This window comes from Acomys minous, assembly GCF_964271855.1.
Source record: "Acomys minous genome assembly, chromosome: 5".
Lineage (NCBI taxonomy): Eukaryota > Metazoa > Chordata > Mammalia > Rodentia > Muridae > Acomys > Acomys minous.
Genome location: NC_140494.1, coordinates 121164591 through 121187317, shown reverse-complemented (window position 1 = coordinate 121187317; position 22727 = coordinate 121164591). Strand labels below are relative to the sequence as shown.

Sequence of the window (22727 nt, the reverse complement as noted above, 5' to 3'; positions counted from 1 at the left end):
TTGCTGCCTGTTAACCTGAGGTCCATCCCTGGACCCCACATGGTAGAAGGAGAGAACTGACTTGTAGGTTGTCCTCCGTCCTCCACATTGAAGCCCAGATAAATAAAATTAACTAAAACATGGGGCTGGAGAGATGGTTCAGTTATTAAGAGCACTGGCTGCTTTTCCAGAGGCCCCATGTTTGCTTCTCAGCACCCATGTGGTGGCTCACAAACATCTGTAACTTCAGTTCCAGGAGATCTGATGCCTCTTCTAGTTCTGTGGGTGCCAGGCCTACATGTGGTACACAGACTTATTACACACAGCCAAAACATCCATACATGTAAAATAAAGGCATTAAAAAAAAAAGTCAACCAAAACAAAATAGGCAAGCACTCTTACATAACCTTCAACTGACTGACTGCAGACTAGAATTCACCATGCCTCTTTTTGAGCATGGTCACTCCTGGCATACACTAAGCCCTTTCTGAATTTATCTGCATTGCTGTGAAGGGCAGAGCCAGTTGTATACACTGATCTTGTAAATGAGGAAAGTGCTTGCTGTGCTGCCTACCTGTGTGCCTACAGTAGCGCTACAGTGCTGTTGTAGTCTAATTGCTTGTGGTGTTTTGTGTGCTTAGAGCAAATGTCAAAGACAGAATTGGTTCCTGCTTTATACTAATCTTGACTGTATAATCATGTTTGTTTTGTTTTTCAAGTCTAACATTTCTTTGGGGGAATCTTAAGTAAATTTACATCCATTAAAGGATGGATGTCATGGGAGCATGCTTGTTCTGTCTTGCCATGTGGTGCCTCTGTCATAAACCCCAGAAGCCCTCACCATGTGTCAGGACTACGCGGTGCATAGACTATCCAGCTTTTAGAACATGAGCTAGGGTTAAGAAAAGCTGGGAATGTGCTTGGTAGTACAGCGCTGAGCTCGCTGGGGATGTGCTTGGTAGTACAGCGCTGAGCTCGCTGGGGATGTGCTTGGTAGTACAGCGCTGAGCTCGCTCGCATGAGGCTCTGGGTTCTATAAATGAGCGGAGAAGAAAGGCGATATTGTGTTGCTTGGCACTTTAACCTTAGTCTTACAGGAAGACAGTTGTATCTCCTTTAGGGAACTAACCCTTTCTTTCTTTCCCGCAGGCTCCCGCAGTCTAAAACGCTCCGAGAGGATAAGAACCACAATATGTATGTTGCGGGATGCACAGAAGTAGAAGTGAAATCTACAGAAGAGGCTTTTGAAGTTTTTTGGAGAGGTTAGAAACTAGAGTTTGAAAAGTGTGAACTGGTTTTTGTTGTTGTTTGCTTTATTGTTTTGAGACAGGGTTTCTCTATGTAGCCTTGGCTGTCCTGGACTCACTTTGTAGACCAGGCTGGCCTCGAACTTACAGAGAGTCACCTGCCTCTGCCTCCTGAGTATTGGGATTTACAAGGCCTGTGCCACCGTGCCCTGCTTGAACTGATGGTTTTAACCCTTAAAGTTGTTGCTGCAATTTGACAGCAGTCCTTGTGGATTTATCGGAGAGCAGGTATAAAAAATGGCTGAGTTTGGGTATAATCAGTGGTTTCTCTGTCCTCACAGGTCAGAAAAAGAGACGTATTGCTAACACCCATTTGAATAGAGAGTCCAGTCGTTCACACAGTGTGTTCAGCATTAAACTTGTCCAAGCTCCCCTGGATGCTGATGGAGACAATGTCTTACAGGTAATGTTTGTATGTGGGTCTTGTCTTTTCTAATTCAGTTCTAAGTTTCTGAAGATGACCTAAATCAGGGGCTGCCATGCCATGGTGATGAAGATTGCTCTAGAGTTAATAGCTATATGGTTGATGACTTTTTTTCTTTTTTTTTTCCCATGTCAGTAGTGCTGTTTAGGGCTCTGCCTGTTAGGTCTGTGGTCATAGTGCAGACCATGTGTGGTACACGGGTCTGGCTGTGTTGTGAAAAAGGTCTGCAAAGCTTTTAAAGTCTCTAAGAGTGCCAGGGAGGCCGAAGCAGTCAGATCTTTGTGAGTTTGAGACCAGTCTGCTCTACAAAGTAAATCCAGGACCACCAAAGCTACAGAGAAATCCTGTCTCAAAAAACAAAAGCAATAGCACCAAAAACATCTGTAAGCCTGTGTGTTGTGTTTTAGGTGTTGTTTGCTTTGTGTGAGTCAGTCTCATTTAATGAGGCCAGGATGACCCTGAACATTTTTCTTTCCTCTTATCTCTGAGATTATAATGTAATTAGGTCATTCCTCCCTTGCCTTTCCTCTCCCAAACCCTCCCTTATACTTCTCCTTGCTAGTTTTTGAATCCATGGCCTCTTATTTGTTTCCTTTTGTTGTTGTTGTTACTTCTCACTGTATGGGCAAAGCTGGCCCCAGATGCATAGGAGTCCACCTGCCTCAGCCTCCTGACAGCCAGAGTTAAAGGCATGCAGCACCATATCTGGCCTTTTTTGTTTGTTTGTTTGTTTTTTGTTGTTGTTTTTTTTTAATGACAGAACCTTACTATGTAGCTTGGAGCTCAGATTCCCTGACTCAGCCTCCCCTCCCCAGACTAAAGTCTTGCTTCTCTGGATGTGACTTTAACGGCTTAGTGTGGCCATGTCCAGGCTGGCAGGAGCGTTCTGAGGTCTCCTAGGATTTGAATTCTGACTCCTGCCTCGTCCTCAGATGTCTGACCTGCCTGTAGAATCTTCTCATAAGACTGTGAGGATTAAGGGAAGCAATATGAAGTTCTTGTCCTGCTTGGCTTAGTCAGTGCTCAATAAATGCTAGTCAGAAAATGGCCACAAACAAGTCTCCATACCCAATTTCCTGTGACTGACTGACTCTTCCTTTGTGCTAGGCGTGTGAATTCCTGAGATAGCATAATACCATTTAGGTGTTTCTTGTCTTTCATTTCTTTTTTTAAAGCTTTATTTTGTTTTACCTGCATGTGTCTCTGTGCACTACACGTTTGTGTGCCTGGTGCCTGTGGAGGCCAGAAAAAGGCACCAGATCCCCTGAAACTGGAATTACAAATGACTCTAAGCTGTCACGTGGGTGCTGAGAACTGTACCTGGGGCCTCTATATGAACAGCCAGTGCTTTTAACTATTGAGCATCTGTCTGTCCTGACTTTCATTTCTTTCCATGTTTGAGTGCTGTGAAATTGTTATATTATCAGAGACAGGCAGATCCCTGTGAGTTCGAGGCCAGCCTGGTCTACAAAGCAAGTCCAGGGCAGCCAAGGCTACACAGAGAAACCCAGTCTCAAAAAAACCAAAATACAAACCTAAAACCATATTATCTTAAGTAAGTCTTTTGGGGGGTGGCTTTTGTCTTGTTGTGTTGTGTATGTTGCTGAAGACAAAGCTTACAATTCCCAGTCCTGGAGTATAAATACCTGGTGACAGCAGAATGGAGCAGAGTCCCTGTTCTCAAGTCATCTAGTGTCTGCTCTGAGGACATCTAGGTAGCAGACAGGCACTCGTTCGAGCAAACTGTTCTGCATCATGCGTCCTCTGCCATTCTGGGCATTTGTATTGTGCACATAGTGTCCATTAAAACTTAATGCCAGGCTGGAGAGATGGCTCAGAGGGTAAGAGCACAGACTGCTCTTTCAGAGGTCCTGAGTTCAATTCCCAGCAACCGCATGGTGGCTCACAACCATCTATAATGTGATCTGATGCCCTCTTCTGGCCTGCAGGTGTACATGCAGGCAGAGCACTGTATACACAATAAATAAATACATCTTTAAAAAAAAAACACTTAATGCCATGTTATAACTGGATTTTTGTTTTGTTTGAGACAAGGTGTGCGCCACCACCAAGGGTGTTAACTGAATCTTAACATTGTTATGCAGTATAATTTAGCTTAGATTGTTGGTTTTATCCCTTTCAGGAAAAAGAACAAATTACTATAAGCCAGTTGTCTCTGGTAGATCTTGCTGGAAGTGAGAGAACCAACCGGACTAAAGCAGAAGGGAACAGATTACGTGAAGCTGGTGAGTGGAGTGCTGTACTTCCTTGTAACTGTCAGCAATGTCGAACATCAGTTTGTATTTATCAATGGGTGGTTTTTGCTTAAGCAGTGAAATAACATTGACTATTAAACTTAGCTCTTAAATCTTCTATCTTAAAAAAAAAAATGAACGTTTTATTTGTGTGTGTGCACTCCTCAGGGTGTGCATAAAGGTCAGCAGGTAACTAGCAGGGGTCAGTTCTCTCCCTCTGTGGGGTCCTGGGGATCAAACTCAGGTCTTCAGCCTTGGCAGCAAGTGCTTCTCCTGGCTCAGCCATCTTGCCACCAACCCGCCAAAGTTAACTATTTTTGTAATCCGGACTGGCCTTGAACTTGTGGTTGTCTTTCTGCCTTAGCCTTTTAGTACTGGGATTATAGGCATGTATCATCATATCTAGCTAAAGTATCTTTTTGTAGACATGATGGAGTTAGGGGGTCCTAGTGTTCCAAGATGAACAGGTCTTAAGCACTTGGGAGTCTAACTGAGATCTGAACTTTTAGAGGTGTGATTAATATACTAGCCTCGTCTTGCGTCAGAAATCCAAATGAGATAGGATAGAAAAAAGCAAGCATGATAACTGGTTGCTGAGACAAGTGACTGTTAGAAGAAGCATGTTTGTCCTGATTGTGGGGGGAACATCTGTCCCTTTCCCACTATAGTCTGAAGTGGTCACTTGGGGTGTAGCTGGCCTCTGGTGTAGGAGGTGCCCATGTTCAGTCTCCAGCACCACCACCCCTAAAACAGAAGGAAACAAGCCAAGTAGATGGGTTTGTCTATGACAGAATTTAGGGTTTGGAAGAAACTGTTACTTTTCTCTTGCTGTGAAGTGACACCATGACCAAGGCTACTTGTAAAAGCTCTTAGTTGGGGGCTTGGTTCTAGCTTCAGGGTCCATGGCCATCACGGCAGGGAGAAAGGCCGCCGGCAGGCCTGGAGCTGGAGCAGTAGCTGAGAGGGTACTGTGGAATAGCTGTGGATTGATGGTTCATAGCCATGGGCAGAGAGAGAGAGACTGGGGCCGTGTGTGGTGGTGCACGGCTGTAATCCCAGCACTCAGGGAGGCAGGGGCAGGTGGATGGCTGTGAGTTTGAGGCCAGCCTGGTCTACAGAGCAAGTTCCAGGACAGACAGGGCTCTGTTAAACAGAAACAACAACAACAACAACAACAACAACAAAACCAAAAAACCCTGTCTCAACAAAAGGAAACAAAACCTAAAGAGTACTTGTCAATCTTCCAGATGACTTGTATTCACTTTGGCCATCTACATGACAGCTCACAGCTCTCTGTAACTCTAATTCCAGGGGATCTGATGCCCTCTTCTGGTCTTTGTAAGGACTACACATAAATGTAGACTTACATACAGGCAAGACATTCAAACATAAAGGATAAAAATAAGAAAATCTCTTTTTAAGAGTAATATTATATTTGGGCAGTTTCCACCCCACCCCTGAGGTGGGGTTTCTCTGTGTAACCTTGGCTGTCCTGCACTCACTTTGTAGGCCAGGTTGGCCTTGAACTCACAGAAATCAGCCTGTCTGCCTCCTGAAAGCTGGGATTAAAGGCATGCACCACTGCGCCCAGCTCATTGGAGAGCTTGTAGCGGAGTCCCTGAAAAATGATTATTGAAGCTATTCAGAATCAATACTGTTGAAAGTATAGTAGGACCATGCATGGACAGCTTTGAACTTGAGCCATGGAGATCCAGCAGGTAAATGAAGTGGAGGTTTTACAGGCGCGAGACACGTTAGCTCCATTCTTGCTGTTACAAATGTCGTTTGTATCTGACTTCCTCCCAGGTAACATTAATCAGTCACTGATGACTCTAAGGACATGCATGGAAGTCCTGAGAGAGAACCAGACATATGGAACAAACAAGGTACAGCAGCCTCCGTCTACTACTTCGGTTTACTTCGTGCATTTTAACTGTCTAACATGCTTACCTTTCGGTTGTCTCTATAGATGGTTCCATATCGAGACTCAAAGCTAACCCATCTGTTCAAGAACTACTTTGACGGGGAAGGGAAGGTGCGGATGATTGTGTGTGTGAATCCAAAGGCTGAAGACTATGAAGAAAGCTTGGTAATTTGAGTGTACTTGACTTGTACAATTGGGTTTCTCTAGAGAAAACAGCTACTTGGGTATGAGGAATGTCATTCCACACATTTTGTAGATTGACACGGGATCTGTGGGTATGCAAATAAGCTATTTAGCCACCCATAAGGGACTTGGGTAGGTTTGTTTTTAAAGACTCTGTCTCGTATTTTCAGCAAGTCATGAGATTTGCTGAGGTAACCCAAGAAGTCGAAGTAGCGAGACCAGCAGACAAGGTGATATGTGGCTTGACACCAGGGAGACGATACAGAAACCTGCCTCGGGGAGGCCCAGTTGGAGACGGTATGATTTGGTCTTATATCATTGTTCATTTGCTTGTTTTTTTGCAACTTAAAAAAAAAAATCTCAAGAACCAAATGCAAGAAACTTTGAACTAAAATATAAGGTTTCTTTTGTTGTATGCTTTATCTAATTTTTGAGAAATTCCATACCTAAAGCAGGGCATAGTAAAGCTGACCTGTAATTCTAGCACTAAGTAAGCGGAGGGGTTCTGCTAATAGCATCAGACCTGCTTAAGTTCTTTCATAATTTTTAAATTCGATACAGAGCCCTTGGTGACTGAGGCGGTTCCACAGAGCTTCCCGCCGCTGCCCCCATGCAGGCTTTTGGATATCAATGACGAGGAGACTCTTCCAAAGCTGATTGAGACTCTGGAGAAACGACATCACCTTCGGCAGCTAATGACTGAGGAGCTTAACAGACAATGTAAGGGCAGAGCTGCTTGCAGCTGCTGTGACCTCAGAGGTAGAGACAGGTCTCAAGGACTCCATCCGATGTGACACTGCCTTAAGGAAGACTTGCTTCTCGGCTTTGTAGTGGTCTCAAGGTGTTATTTAATTTGAATGGTGAAGTTTTGTTTTCCTCAACAGCTCTGTTTTACTTATAAGGACTATAAGAAAAAAAAGTGGGTGTCTCCCCACCTTTTATTTTTAATAGTGGTGGGCATAAGATGTTATCTTATCGTTTTTCCCCGTTTACAAGTTATGTATAATTTGTAGTTGTTTGTGCCTCAAGATGGTGTAGGGGAAAGTGAAATAATGTTTGAAAGTGTGTAGAACAATTGAACAAATCTAGTCTGTGGAAGTGACTGTATTTCTGCGAGTGGCCAAATGGTGTGCCTGGGTCTTAGGCCAGGTTCAGCTGATCACAAACACAGGAGTATTTGTGTTTTTGCATGTGGAAGCAAGCTTTACTGTGTTAGGGAGAGGTTACAGGCTTCTTCTATGGACATCTATAGATTTGAGAATCAAACTCCTAATTTCTTTCCAAACTTGTTTACTTTTTCATTTTTTGTATTGAACCCAAGGGCCTCGTGCATATATACAGAGCAGACACATGTAGGCAGCTGCATTCCCAGCCTTTTTATGCTAGAGCATCTGCCATTGAAAGCTGGTTTTGTTGGTTTTATCTTGTACGCACAGTAACGGCACAATCTGTATGCTCTTTTTCAGGTATGACCTTCAAAGCCTTATTAAAAGAATTCGACAGTTCTCTATCAAATAAAGAAAACTACATTCAGGAAAAACTAAATGAAAAAGAAAAGTTGATCTCAGGACAGAAATCGGAAATAGAACGGCTGGAGAAGAAAAACAAAACTTTGGAGTACAAGGTTCATGGTCACATTTTTACCTGTGTCCTGGCCATTCAGTGCTCTCAGAGCAGCTCGGGTGCCTGTCACTGCAGTGAGGGGCGTGGAAGGTGGGAGGAGACTGCGGTCTTTACTCTTAGGAGTGGAGCTTAGCTCAAGGAGACATGCAGGCACCTGCTTGTGAGGGGCTTGTTGAGTAACTTTTCCTTTCTGTGTGGAAGTGGAACTGAGACTTCAGGTGAAACAGAGGGCAAAAGTGAGTGTGGGTTGGTGCGCGCGTGCTTTCTTTCCACAATTTTGCTTTTGTGAGCAATTTAAGTACTATTTATTCTGTAGTTAGGTGAAATGTTTGCACAGCAGATGCTGAGCACAGTGGTCTCCTTTGCAGATTGAGATTTTGGAGAAAACAACTACGATCTATGAGGAAGATAAGCGCAATCTGCAGCAGGAGCTGGAAAGCCAGAACCAGAAGCTTCAGCGGCAGTTCTCCGACAAGCGCAGATTAGAAGCCAGGTTGCAAGGCATGGTGACAGAAACGACGATGAAGTGGCAGAAGGAGTGTGTGAGTGCTCCTCTTAGGCTGAGTGGTTTGCCTTCCTGTGTTTATGGCAGAGCCTTGGTGGTGTCTGCTGACTTCCGGAAGAGGAAGAGAACTGTCACTTTCAAGCCATAAGGTGGGTGATGTGGTGTCACTGAAGTAGACTGTAATTTGCTTCCTGTAGGAGCGTCGGGTGGCAGCCACCCAGCTAGAGATGCAGAATAAACTCTGGGTCAAAGATGAGAAGCTCAAACAGCTGAAGGCCATTGTGACGGAACCCAAGCCTGGGAAGCCAGAGAGACCCTCCCGGGAGCGGGACCGCGAGAAGACCATCCAGAGATCGGTCTCTCCTTCGCCCGTGCCTGTAAGTGCTTGCAGGGCTGTCTGGCTTAGTGCTAGGACAGATTTGTTCCAAGTAGAGGAGTGTTGCTCTGTGAGAATTGTTTTGTTTCGTGTTACATTTTAAACTTAGCACTTAAACTGGGTGTGGGTGGCACGTGCCTTTAATCCCAGCGCTGGGGAGGTCGAGGCATGCAGATCTCTGTGAGTTTGAGGCCAGCCTGGTCTATACAGAGTTTCAAACCAACCAGGGCTACATTAGTTGAGACCCTGTCTCAAAAATGAAAAAAGCATTATCACAAAAACCGTAATGACTGCAAAAACAGTTTCTTACAATGTTTAATCATCATGTAGTAAAATTGTAGAAAAGTAGTATTGTTTCTCTCAGTTTTTCAGTCTTATTCATTAATGTTTCTCCGATTTTTCTAGCTTCCTAGTAACAATATTGCTCAGATTTCCAGCGGCCAGCAACTCATGAGCCAGCCACAGCTACACAGGCGCTCTAACTCTTGCAGCAGCATTTCTGTAGCTTCCTGTATTTCGGAGTGGGAGCAGAAACTGTCTCCGTTCAGCACACCTGTCAATGCCACCTCTCTTGCAAGGCCTAGGCAGCAGGAGCCAGGACAAAGTAAAGCGTGTATCGTGGCAGACAGAAGGCGAGGGCTGTGCTGGACTGAAGGCAGGGAGATGGTCCCCACGTTCAGCAGTGAGATAGGCGTAGAAGAGGAGCGTTGCCGCAGGGTCAGTGCCCGCTCTTTTTAAAGCATTGTAGTGATAGACTTTGTCGTCTTTGCTCTTTGTAACTTGCTTCCAAAAGTTCAATGGAAAGACGGTGGGCTTCAAAGTGAAGAAGCTCTGACTGTTCTGACTGAGCCACCCTGAACTGGAGGCTAAGCTCTTCATGGGAGAAAGCTGGAGGCATGTGCCTGTGAGCTCTGAATGCTAGCAGCATGGCGCCCCCTAGAGTGCACCGATCGCATGACCAAGGGGCTTTGCATGGCGGCTAGGAACATGAGCGTCTTCATCCCTCTCTTATTTTCTATTCCTCTTCCTTCCTTACTTCCTTCCTTGCCCCCTCCATCTTCTCTCTCTCTCTCCATCCCTCCCTCTCTCCCTCCTTCCTCCTCTCTCTCTTTTCTTGATGCTGGGAGTTGAACCTGCATCTCAGCCTGCTAAGTAGTTCTTCTGTCACTGAGCCATGATTCCCCCAACCCAAATATGAATGTATGAGACTATACTTTCTTTTTAAAATTTGGCTCCCCTTCCCCAAATTGGACTTTTTTCCTTGATGTTTTTGAAACTGAATTACTTTTCATTTTATTAATGGATTAGACTCCCCTGCCTCCACCATTGGCAGGTTCGCTGTTGTTTTATGCAAATCTTTCCTCTTCTATTGTACTCCAAAGTTAAAGTCATCAACACCATGATACTTCAAAAAAGAAAAAAAGAGCATTTTTCTGTGTAACCACAGTCTACTATACTGAAGGAAGTCAGCATTTCCTGAGATGGCCTCTCACTGTCCTACCTGTCCCAGTGATAGCCTCTCCTTTTGACCCTTGCTGCTAGCCAGATGCATGTGCTACATGTGACTACCACAAATCTTTAATATAAAATTTGCTTCCGCCTTGCTGATTTTTGTGACCTGACCTGTTTGAAACTACTGTCAGCCTTTACATCCTGACAATTTTAATCTTGAGACATACAAGGGCTCTGCCCTATTCAAGGGTGCTTAAATAAACCCAGTTTATATTTCTTCAATATTAGGATAAAGTCTCCTTTAAATTTGAATGAATTGTCACACTAATATTGTATAATATATTTAATGAAATCTTGGCTGCTCTTTTGAAATTACTGTTCTAAGTAAAAAGCAGTAAATACTTGCTTGCTTAAGATCTTAGCTGATTTAGCATGTCGATGAATGCCCTGCAGTCTGGTTAGAGGCAACAGATAGTTCTAAAGGTCGTATTTAGCAGATACTACTTTGAGCCTTTTAGGGAGCAAATCATGGGGAGTGGTCTCTGTGATCAGCTCTAGTACGTCCTCTTCTGTGAAGGTCAGACTCCAGATTGCTGGGTGGTGTGTTTAGAAGCGCTGGGCAGTCTGTTTAGACCTGGCCAGCAGGAAGCAGATGCCCAGTTTGGGCTGTGAGACAGTAGAGAGGATGTACTAGAGACATAGACTTCAACTTCTTTCCTGAAATCCGCTCTCTTTAGAAGTGCAGCAGGAAAGTTCCCATAAGGTTAGTATCTCTGTGTCCATGGCCACTGGTCAGAAGGTACCAGGCAGACTGAGTTTTACGTTTTGCTGAGGACAGAGTTTCATAAATACTTCTGTCATGACTGCTAGCGCATCTCTGCAGTCTGCCCCCCCTTTCAAAGTTCGGTTTTGAGTGTATTGTGCTGTAAATGAGTCCAAGGAAGCTCTTCTGCCAAGTTAGGATCTCTAGATTCCAAGAGGTAGGTTTTCTTATTCAGCATCAGTTAGACCAGTTTCAGAATGGAAAGTTTCCTGCCTGCACAGAAGCTCAGTGTCTTAGTGGCAAATGGTGGTGACTGTTGTAGGATTGTCATCAGAGCTGTCCCTGAGCTGGTTTCCTGTAGCTCGGCAGCTGACTCAGAATCCTCATTTGCATAGGTTGGAAGGGCTCTGCCTGCAGACTCTCAATTCCTTTGAGTTTTATAACCAGGAGATGCTCAGAGTCGCTTATGCTACTGTATCATGTACATGAAATACGTTTTCTGAAGTTGAATGTGCTGTTTAACTTGGCACACATGGCATTTGACTGGAAAACAAACAGTTTTTATTATATGATTCAGGCTGATTTTATGCTATAGTCTTTGATTCTTGGAGCTTTTAAGAAACATTTGGAGAAAAAAAATTGTTGGTATATTTGAAGCTTTTGTGCAATTGTGCTTTGAGATATACATTCTTACTGTAAGTGCTGAGAAGTACTTACCTTTGTTTAGGCATGATGTCGTGAGGTTCCTGTGCTCTGTGCTCTTCAGGGTTTTCCTATGCCAGAGCTTCAACAGCTTGTACCGCTTTGGTCTGGCTGTATACAGGAGCTTTTCCATTTAGATGCCTCAGATATACTTAAGTGTTGTATTGATCCTGCTGGTACTTTTAACAGACCTGCTGATCTATGTATTACTTCACAAAGCAGGCATAGTAGGTGGTTTTTTTTTATTTTATTAAGAATGCAAAGTGGATTATTTGTCCTGAACTCTAGCCATAAACAGGAAGATCTAGAGTCACCACACTTGTATCTTTTGCCCTGTGTTGAAATGGAAGCTCCCACACAGACAGACTGTCTCCTCCATGCACTGTTGTCCGAGGATGCCTGTTGGTCATGTTTAGCTAAGAAGAGAATGCTAATGGCTGTTTAGCCTGGACAGCTTTGATTTCTGTTGTGAACTTGCATTGCAAACTGCTGCACTTCTAACCGTACCTCAAAGTAATCCTGGGTTGTGCTTGTTTCTCAATTCCTCTTTCAACCTGATCAGAACACACCAATTCCCGTGCGACACAGAAGGTCCCGCTCTGCAGGGAGCAGATGGGTAGATCATAAGCCTGCCTCTAATGTGCAAACTGAGACAGTCATGCAGCCACATGTCCCTCACGCCATCACAGTGTCTGTTGCAAATGAAAAGGCACTGGCTAAGTGTGAGAAGTACATGCTGACCCACCAGGAACTAGCCTCCGATGGGGAGATTCAGACTAAAGTCATTAAGGTAAAGACAAGTCTTCACGAAAGAACACCAGTGAGAAACACTTGCGCTTCTATCTATCCCTTGAGGAGATCTAGGACTTAGTAAATGGGTGTTGGGTGGAACTTTTGTTTTAGCAGAAAATTAATGTAATTGCTTGGGTTGTGAATCTGCTGAGACCAGATCTGCTTTAATGGGCTTAGAGTCTTGGGTTTCTTTTTTCTTTTAAACTTACTTATTATTTTGTGTGATTTACCTGCATACACACACACACACACGCGCGCGTGCGTCACATATGTGAGTTGCAGACAGTTGGGAGCTGAATGTGGATTCCAGGACTCAGACAAGGGTCCTCGGGAAGAATAGTTAGCACTTGGAACCACTAAGCTATCTTTCCAGCCTCCAAGTCTTGGTCCCTTAGTGCTCCAGATCCCTAGTGTACTTCAGTTACTACAGTAGTAAAATTTTAGCTATAACGTGCATTTCAAAGGTAAACCTAGAACTATATTGATAATCTGCTTGAACCCTGGCACTTGGGAGGCTAAGTCAGGCAGGTCACAAATTTGAGGCCACACTGGAGTACATAGTAGTCTTCAAAAACCAGACAGCAACAAAAAGCAAACCTGAACAACCATCTCCTACTTTGCTGTCATTTCAAGATAAAATGTTTACATTAAAATTTTTCCTGTGGTCAAGCATGGTGGCACATGCAAGAAGGTCTCAGTCTCAAAAAAACAAATGAACAAAATTTGACTGAGGACTTTACTCAGTACTGAGCTACTAAAAAATCTTTCTTGGAAAGAAGAGACTTTCCTACCTGTAGAAGACTTCTCTTTTGATCATAAAGTTAGTGGAAAAAGTCAGGAATTTAAAATAAAAGGACAGTGATGGGGTGAGGAGTAATTTCGAGTCATAAGGACAGTTACAATTAAATGAGACAATTACCAACAGAAAGTACAATGGCACCATAAAAGTGGAGCTGCCTCTGCTGGGTTAATTGACCCTTATTTTAATTTAGCTTTTAAATTTATAGGTGGCAATAAAGTATTTTCCCTGCAGCCAGGAATGTTACTGGTTGTCTGTGCTGGACATCTCCTGTTAGTGAGAAGTGGACTGAAGTTTCTGAAGTGTTTGATCAGTAGACTCAGCAGCTCAAGGGTCTTCTGGGTTTGTGGGCGTGAGTTTTGGATCAGTTTCAGATAGGTTTGTCTTACCATTTGGATGTATCAAGCCTAACAGTGACTTTTTTTTTTCCTCTTGGATTCAGGGCGATGTTTATAAGACAAGAGGTGGTGGACAATCTGTACAATTTACTGATATTGAGACTTTAAAACAAGAATCACCAACTGGGTAAGTGTTGGTCACAGATCTCTCTCTAAAGGGACAGTTTCTTAGCCTCTTATTCTTAGGAACTGAATATCCTGTGAGGTTTATCATTAATTCTCCGTAAGGGTATAGATGGTTTCCCCCACATCTAATGTTTTCATTCTTCTTAGATGCAAAAATGATTGTTGCATCATGTTTCCCCTTTTTCAGTAGTCGAAAACGAAGATCGTCCACAGTAGCACCTGCCCAACCAGATGGTACAGAGTCTGAATGGACCGATGTAGAAACAAGGGTAGGGGTAAAATTAAATACTTGCTTGCTAAAACTAGCTGCATAGTGCTGTAGCACTTGATGCTCTCTGAAGATGCTGAGGCAGGACCACATACTGCCCATGCAGCCTGGAGGCCTGTAACTAACATTCTGGTGGGGCATTTGCATTTCTTTAGGTCTGGTCTTTACTGGAATTCCTGTGTGTGTGTGTGTGTGTGTGTGTGTGTGTGTGTGTGCGCGCGCGCGCGCATGCGTGTGCATGCGTGTGTGCAGGGGGAGCGGGGCAGGGTTCAAGAGTGGGGTGAGTATCTCTCTAGACTAACAAGAGTCATAGCAAACAGACTAACCCTCAGCAGTGCCCAGTGCTCCCTGTGACTACTGCTTCTGAGGAAAGGCTCCTAAGGGAAGCCCAATTGGGCAAGGCCTTGGGCACCCGCTTCCTCAGGACTCCCCTTTCTTCTTCCTTATCTAATGTGAAAAGATACCTGGATCATCAATCTCCTAGTCTCTTCTCTTCTTGCTCTTGCCGCTTACGCAGAAATCCGTTAAGTGTGTGACTAGTGGTTTAACCTAGGTGTCTTCGCTGACCTAGAGCAGTGTTGGAATCACGGCAGTAGAGCCCATCTACATGGAGGTCTGCTTCTGGATTGTTGGGAGCTGACCTTTCCCTCTCCTGTCACTTTCCTCTAGTGTTCCGTTGCTGTTGAGATGAGAGCGGGATCTCAGCTGGGACCCGGATATGAGCACCATGCACAGCCCAAGTGAGCACCACGGCCAGCCCTGCTGTGCCCTCCCTCTCCCAGGCTTTCCATTGCCACTGCTGCCCCAGTGCTTCCCTCACTCTCCGGGCTTTTACCTGTAGTCAGCCTCTGCAGTGCAGCACTCTCCAGTGTGCTGTGAGAGCTGCTGCAGGAGCTCTCAGCAGACTGCTGCTTCTTGCTCATACTGAGCCATTTCTAAAACTTTTTTAAGGCTGAGTTGAGAGCACCTGGAAAGAGGTCAAGAGGGGTGTGTCTTTCTCTTAAATATGACAAGATACACAAAATATGTTGAATACAAGCTGGTTTTTTGTTTTGTTTGTTTTTTTTGAGACAGGGTTTCTCTGTGTAGCCTTGGCTGTCCTGGACTCACTTTGTAGACCAGGCTGACCTCAAACTCACAGCGATCCGCCTGCCTGTGCCTCCCGAGTGTTGGAATTAAAGACGTGCGCTGCCACGTTCGGCTCACAAGCTGGTTTTGGATTCATAGACAAGGCTTTGCTTTTAGGCTAAGGCCTCTGATTTCTTCGCATTTCTGCAAGATGCCTCAGACACTGAGGTTGACAGCATTTTGTGTGTTACTCTTACCTAATGGATTTCATGGCTTTTGATATAAGGGTGTACATGTTCTTTTTCTTTTTTTCTTCGGTTTTTCAAGACAGGGTTTCTCGGTTTAACAGCCCTGGCTTTGTATACAGGCTGGCCTCGAACTCACAGATTCACCTGCCTCTGCCTCCCAAGTGCTGAGATTAAAGGTGTGTGCCACCACACCCAGCCAAGGGTATGTTCTGTAGATAGGTAATGCTGAATGCCAGAATTCATGTTGAAAGAAGCACCCCATTTGCTCTTCTCATAAACCCACATGAAGGAGCCAGCCTATTCTTTTTTCATATTTTATAAAACCAATGTTTTCACATCTCTTTCTCTACATCTTTAACTTTGGGTTAGTTCTTTGGCGGTTTAGAAGATGGCTACAGTACCCTCGGAGCAGGGGGAGCTACTTCCCGTTATGTTCTGTAAGTTACCCGGGTGCTCCAAGGAATTAAAATTTTCTTCTGATAAAAGGAATTGTCACAGTGTTTCTAAAGGGTCACTTGACTATGTTGCTAAGTGCAGAATTCAATATAAAATGCTGTTTTTTATGTGTTTTAGGCGCAAGAAGCCTTGAACTGACAGCCCTGTTAGCAGAAGAATGTTTGTGTTTGTGTTGGTGATTTCTCCAAAGCTGTCCCAGACGCAGTGTTGAGTCATCCTGCAGAAGAATGTATCTAATCACATTGTATTTTTTATTGTGACTTTTCCTCCAACTCTTCTGAATATTTTCTATGATTTTATAAAAAAACAAAACAAAACCAAATGCTGCTATTGATTAGTTGCAAAAAAAAATGCACTTTAGACATATTTAACAATTAAGACTTTCAAAATAAAGATGGTGAGTGGCCGATGGTGAAACCATTTTTAGGAAGGTATTTAGAATTCTGTATGTATATATTCACTTTCTGATCTTTATATATGCCCTAAGAATTGAAATAAAAAGCACTAAGAAGCGCAGAGTTGCGTGGTGGCCGTTCACTCGGCGTGCTCCCAAGCGTCTGTGGTGATCTTTTTATCTGGTACTCAGCACTTGCCAACTACAAGAGAGCCTGGAGGAGAGCTAGCGACTCGCTGTGAATGATGGTGCCTTTATAGGCTTGGAACAGGCCGAGATACTGACTGCTCTTGGACTCCAAAGTCGGCTTCCAAGAGCCAAGCCTGACGTATAAGTTAGCTTTGCTGGACACTTCTTAGCTCCTAATGGCTAGTTTTGGTTGGAAACATTCTGGGTAGGAAAGTGCTCAAAGTCGAAGCCTCAGGTGGAGCTATGTTTAGCACGATTCCTTTTCTCAGTGTGACCTGAGATGGTGTGTTGATTGGCACACCTCTAGGTGACTGCAGGATGTTGCAGGATGATCTCCCTGTCTCCCGCAAGAGTGCAGCTGTCCTTGTGCTGCAGAGAATGGCCTTGGGCGTTGCCCCCTGTGCGCACACTCCAGAGTGTTGAGGGTAGAAACTATGGCTAGAAGTGCTGGTTGTAGACTGTGTGCACACCCAGCGTTAGCTAATTTGTTAAACTTGTTCTGTTTCCAGTTTACCACTCTGCTAGCAACTCTGTAGACCCCATCCTCTTCTATGGTGTCAGAGTTACCTTGTGTGAACTGATATACATGAAATAGGACCTTACTGGTTTAGTATTTCCAGATTGTAAGCAGTGAGTTTGGTTTCTCCAGAACACAAGAGTCTTTGCAGTACAGCTGCTTACTAAGTCCAGTTTTGGGGTGTGTAGGACTTTACATAGTCTTTGCAATGTGAAACTTTGGACCGCCTTGCCCATGACTGTTCTGTTTCATGGCACCTTCATCTGTGATGCTGGGGACTGACCCCAGGCCTTCAGTGTGCAGGGCGGACATTTTACCACCAGAGCCACGCCCATCCTTTGGTAGAGCTTTTTCACTCCACTCTCCTTGGATCTCTACGTTCTGCTGGCATCATCAAGCTCTCGGTAGCATTGGAGTGTGCCCACTGGCTCCCTCTCCTAGTGCGTGCATCTGTTTGCATTGCCAGTAGCGCCTAAATAAAAACCATCTAGTCCCAGCACTCAGCAGGCTGAGACATTCAAGGCCAGCCTGGACCACCCAGCATCTTACAGACCAGCTTGGGTTGTAGAGTAAGATCATGTCTCAAAGGAAGTCAATGGGGCCTGAGATGTAGCCAAGTGGGTAAAGCGCTTGCATAGGGCACACCAGGCCCTGGGTTTGGTGCCTGGCACTGCACGAACTGAGTGTAGCAGTGCACACTTAAAATCAATCTCGGGAGGGCTGGAGAGATGGCTCAGAGGTTAAGGACACGGACTGTCCTTCCAGAGGTCCTGAGTTCAATTCCCGGCAACCACATGGTGGCTCACAGGCTTCTACAATGTGATCTAATGTCCTCTTCTGGCCTATAGGTGTACGTGCAGGCAGAGCACGGTATACGTAATAATCTTAAAAAAATCAGTCTCAGGTGGGTGCAGGAAGATTCTATGTCCCAGGCTACTCTTTAAGATTTGAAACCACATCAAATTCTATTGAGATGAATAGAATTTTGATTGGAACTATAATTTGGAGAGGAAGTATCCATTTTAGGGTCTTCTTACCTGTGAAAACTATATTGCTCTCCTTAGGTTCCTCTTGATGACCTTCATAGCTTGTCTGTGGTGCTCTTCTACCAGGGGTGGGGCTTCCCCTTTCCCAGAGACCCTTTCTTTATAACCCAGACCTTTTGGGTTCCTTGCCCCTTTCCCCCTCCCCTCTCTCTCCTTTTCCCTTCTCCCCCCTCCCACCCCTTCTCCAATGAACCTGCGTTTATATGATATAGTGTCATCGCCATTAGCTTATTCCGTTTTAATCACTTAGATTAGAATTTTATGAGCCTAAAGCAACCACTTAACCTAGTAAGCTTGACGCTCTGGTTTCAAGTTCTCAGCACTGGGACCCAAGGCTGTTTAAGAGCCCTACAACTGAGCTGCACCCCAACCGGAGGGGTGTTTTTATAAGTGAATTTGTATGAGCACTGTCCTGGGGTCTCTATTGCTACGATAAAGCACCATGCATTGAGACAGAAGCAAAGGAAGGCATTCGTGTTTCTTCCCAGTTTTCCTTTGTGTAACAGCCCTGTCTATCCTGGCGTCGTTTTGTAGACCAGGCTGGCCTCGAACTCACAGCGATCCGCCTGCCTCTGCCTCTCAAGTGCTGGGTTTGAAGGCGTGCACCACCATGCCCGGCTTTGTTCCTCATTTTCAAAGACTACTCTAAAGTTTTTTTCTGTTGATACTAGCCTTAGATGTCTGCGTGATACACCTATCTGGTTATAAGTTACTTCCATAGTTTTCCAGCAGTCTGTGTTTAGCTGCTGAATTTGATCACGCGGTTTTTGTTTTCTTCCCACCACACTTCGCGTGACACTTTTTTTAAAAAAAGTGTTTATGTGTGTATGTGAGTGTGCCTGCTGATGTCTGCCAGAAAATCAGAGCCCTTAGAACTGCAATTTGAGGCAGTTTTGGGGGTGCCGGAACCGAAGTCGGAAGAGCAGTAAGATGGCTTAATTTCCAAGCCATTTCTAGCACCCTCAGTGCTTTCTTAATGTAATGAATTACTTTAGAGTTTTCTTGGAATGAACTATTCTGTTTAATCTCGACACAACAACTCCGGACCCTTCCTGGTATTTACCTACGTCATCAGAGAAAGACCGGGCGAAGCGCGTGCGCGCGGTGAGGTAAGGGTGGGTCTACCACGTGACCGTCGGTGCTAGCGACATTTTTTTTCAGTGTGTCTAAGCCGCGGGAACGCGCCTGCCAGTTCAAGGAGGAAACAGCGAGTTTCCCGCCCCCAGACAACTCCCTTCAGTTTGCTAAGCCAAAGCTTAGCACTTCCAATGTTCGCAAGCCCTCAAAGGGCGGCAGCACCGGAAGACGAACGCGCAAGTCCGGAACTGCGTACCTTAGATACCGCCTCTCGTTTTTGGCTCTGCCCCTTCCGCCCGTAGCCGGGCATCGATTGGTCGGCGCGACTCCATAAGAGGCTGCGCGCAGGCGCCTGTGGTCTTTTCCTCAGCTGCCGCCAAGGTGCTCGGTTCTTCCGAGGAAGCTAAGGCCGCGTTGGGGTGAGGCCCTCACTTCATCCGGCGACTAGCACCGTGCCGGCAGTTCACAACATGGCCTCCGTCTCCGAGCTCGCCTGCATCTACTCCGCCCTCATTCTTCACGACGACGAGGTGACGGTCACGGTGAGTTGAGCGGCGGGTGTAGTCGTAGGGCGACCACGTGTGCCTGCGGCGGGGACCGGGCGCCCGGCCGGCTGACTCGGTCGCATTCCGGACATTCGATGCCTTGGAGGCCACTCGCGCGCATGCGCCCTTTCCTACCCGCGCGATCCAAGTTGGAGACGGACACGAACCGCGGTCTCTAGCACGCTTGTGGTTGTCAGGCCACTGGATTTTAGGGCTCGAACTCATGTCAGGCTCCCGGGACAATCCCAGCAGCCGCTGAGCCATCGAGCCTGGCCGACGCCTTTATGAGGCTGCCTTTAGCCCGTATTTACTACACGTCTTTATACAAGTGGCTTGGTGGCTCGGTATTAACTGCCTTCTGACCGCTCTGATGGGTTGACGTTTGTCTTTCAGGAGGATAAAATCAATGCCCTCATTAAAGCAGCCGGTGTCAACGTTGAACCTTTCTGGCCTGGCCTGTTCGCAAAGGTAAGTTTTGGGTTAGTTCTGTTACTGTGCGATTTCCAGCGTCCCGCTTAGGTTTTGTGCCCTAGTTTGTACTTACTAGTGTACCTTTTTCTGTCACGCCTTGGTTCCAACAGATTGGGACACCGAGTACACGTTTTGACAAAATTGAGTTGAGTGGCTCTTAAGTTTGGGCCCCTCAAACAGGCAAGATTCTTTTAAAATGGAAAGTTGCTTTTATTTTGGGCAGCTAATTGGTGGGGCTTGCTTCAAGGGGTTTAGGAATTTTGAGAGTATGTCCATTACTTTGTTTTATTGGGCTATTTTATTTAGTAGTAGTAGTATTTTTGTTTGTTTTTTGAGACGGTTTCTCTGTGTAGCCTTGGCTGTCCTGGACTCACTTTGTAGACCAGGCTGGCCTAGAACTCACAGTGATTCGCCTGCCTCTGCCTCTCAAGTGCTGGGATTAAAGGTGTGCGCCACTACTGCCCAGCTTATTGGGCTATTTTAAAACAATTTTCCTATTTATGGCAGGAAATCCAATCTGTGCCAAATACAGGACCAGTTTCCACATGGATATTCCTTGTTCTTGATGTGTATTGATTAGCCCTGTTCACTGGTCTGGAACTGAACATGCCATTGGGTCATGAAGGACAGGGCTAAAAGCCTTTACCTGTATTCCTCTTGCAGGCCCTGGCCAATGTTAACATTGGGAGCCTCATCTGCAATGTAGGGGCTGGTGGGCCAGCTCCAGCAGCCGGAGCTGCACCAGCTGGAGGCCCTGCACCAGCCGCCGCCGCTGCCCCAGCTGAGGAGAAGAAAGTGGAAGCAAAGAAGGAAGAATCTGAGGAGTCTGATGATGACATGGGCTTTGGTCTTTTTGACTAAACCTCTTGTTAACCTGCTCAATAAAAAGCTGAACCTGTAGGTGGGTTGGTCTCAGTTGTATGCAACAGGCTTCTAGAAGTGCTTGAATTAATTCTAGTTCTCCCAGCCTGCATCTGTAAAGACCTTACTGGGGAGGTCTGAGTAGAAGTTCCTTGTGTTTAAGTGAGCATCCTGGGCAATTTAGGGTTACTGGTGGTTTTGGGTCTTAGCATCTAGGACAGAAGAGCCTATTTGAAAAGCCCTGCCAGCTAGAAGAACGCTGTAAAAGGTCAGAAAAGTCAGGCACATGATGCATTGCTGCTAACCTCACTTTATTTCCCATCCCACTGCTTATCCTCAGTGTTTGCGTCCCAGGACTTGGTCATCAGGCTTTGCTGACTTCAACCAGTGTTTATAGCAGGAGTGCAGCTATGTTTGGTTCCTTGGCTGGGGCAGCAGGCTGGAACCTAACGCTCAGGTTTGACTGGCCTCTGGGCATGGTGCAGCACTCTTGAGCTTGTTTCTGCTGCTCTTTCTTGGTTTGGTTTTGTTTTCCAAGACAGGGTTTCTGTAGCCTGGGCTGGCCTCAAACTCAAGCGATCTGTCTGCCTCCCAAGTGCTGGGATTAAAGGTGTGTGCCACCTTGCTAGGCTTTCTCAGTTTTTGAGATGGTGTCTCTTAACATTCTTGGTTGGCCTGCCTCTTGCCATGTGATGAGGCTAAAGGCATGCACTACATGGCCTTAAAAGTGCTTTTGTAAGACAGCTGAAAGAATTCAGGCGTGCAGCAAGGCAAGGCCTGGTTTTTGTAGTTATAACTTGATAATGGAAAGTTCAAGCCTTAGGACTCACCTGACTATTCACAAGCAAAGAGTGGGTTCAAGGCCTGCTTCAACTACAAAGCAGATTAGATAGCAAGCCTTGATTTTTTTTTTTTCTGTTAGTCACAAGCATCTTTGCTCATCTGCATGCAACCCTGGGTAATTCCGCTTAGGGTGACTGGGCTGTTTTAAAACTATATTTATGCTTTTAGTTGTAATGTGCTCAGTGGTAGAATGCTTGCCTACTACGTTTGTGACCCTGGGTTTAAAATCCTTAACATGCTCCCTACAAGAAAGATGGACACCGCATGGTAGGACAGGCTGCTCATTCCTTAGAGATTTTTAATTTCACTCAAATGCAGTTCTGGGCCCCCAGAGTATTCAGTTTAATGTGCTGCACCTACACTTCTGTAGTTTTGGGGCTTATGTCCAGTTAAGATGTCTTTGGGTTTGTTTTTTGAGACAGGATTTCTCTGTAATCTTGGCTGTCCTGTACTGGTTTTGTAGATCAGGCTGGTCTCAAACTTAAACATTTAACAGATCCTGCCTGGGCCTCCTGAGTGCTGGGAGTAAAGGTGTGTGCCATGACCTGGCTGTCTTTGGTTTTTTGAAAAGATTTCTTTGTGTAGCCTTGGCTGTTTTAGTCTTGCTTTGTAGACTAGCCTGCCTTTGGAACTTTAAGGAGTGCACTGGTACTCTGGCTAATGCTTTATTGAACTGTATTTGACAATGAAAATAGGATCAGTAATTGAAGGGGTGGGTCTAGGTTTCTTTGTATCCTTGATTGGCCTGGACTTTGTAGAACAGTCTGGCCTCAAACTCAGAGATACACCTGGTTTCCACGCGCCCCCCCCTTTTTTTTTTAAAAAAAAAAAAGATGTATATGGTGTTTGCATGTATACCTGGGCACCAGAAGAGGGCATTAGATCACAGATTGTTGTGAGCCACCATGTGGTTGCTGGGAATACAGGGCCTTTGGAAGAGCTCTTAACCACTGAGCCATCCATCTCTCCAGCCCTCACCTTGGTTTTTTGAGACAGGGTCTCACTATGTGGGGCTCACAGTGTTGGCTCTTACTTCCAGCTGGCTGGGATAACATGTGACCCTGACCCAAAAGAAACAACACTGAAGGAGGGGTGGGTTTTGGTTCTTTTCTCAAAAATTGGTATACACCTTTAAT

The 22727-nt window shown here is 45.3% G+C and overlaps 2 protein-coding genes across 9 annotated transcripts in view; both read left to right on the top strand.

The window, feature by feature from the left end:
• Positions 1-16162, top strand: part of KIF23 (kinesin family member 23) — a 31142-nt gene extending 14980 nt beyond the window's left edge. For 2 of the 8 annotated variants that reach the window (XM_084781159.1, XM_084781160.1), the window contains 16 exons: positions 1129-1241; positions 1568-1689; positions 3854-3956; positions 5772-5851; positions 5935-6054; positions 6243-6369; positions 6634-6792; positions 7539-7696; positions 8064-8237; positions 8398-8577; positions 8982-9293; positions 12056-12283; positions 13527-13609; positions 13796-13877; positions 14546-14616; positions 15766-16162. In XM_084781159.1, coding sequence (XP_084637285.1) covers positions 1129-1241; positions 1568-1689; positions 3854-3956; positions 5772-5851; positions 5935-6054; positions 6243-6369; positions 6634-6792; positions 7539-7696; positions 8064-8237; positions 8398-8577; positions 8982-9293; positions 12056-12283; positions 13527-13609; positions 13796-13877; positions 14546-14616; positions 15766-15781 — 2128 coding nt within the window. In that variant the 3' untranslated portion in view covers positions 15782-16162. The remainder of the gene's footprint in view (positions 1-1128; positions 1242-1567; positions 1690-3853; positions 3957-5771; positions 5852-5934; positions 6055-6242; positions 6370-6633; positions 6793-7538; positions 7697-8063; positions 8238-8397; positions 8578-8981; positions 9294-12055; positions 12284-13526; positions 13610-13795; positions 13878-14545; positions 14617-15765) is intronic. The other 6 variants (XM_084781164.1, XM_084781165.1, XM_084781162.1 and 3 more) reach the window with 4 other exon arrangements.
• A 3038-nt stretch (positions 16163-19200) lies between these two features.
• LOC311597098 (large ribosomal subunit protein P1) lies at positions 19201-20787 on the top strand. Its single transcript, XM_084781183.1, has 3 exons — positions 19201-19413; positions 19810-19884; positions 20551-20787. The coding sequence occupies exons 1-3, from the start codon at positions 19342-19344 to the stop codon at positions 20746-20748; spliced, it is 345 nt and encodes a 114-aa protein (XP_084637309.1). The 5' UTR covers positions 19201-19341; the 3' UTR covers positions 20749-20787.
• Positions 20788-22727: the final 1940 nt, after the last annotated feature.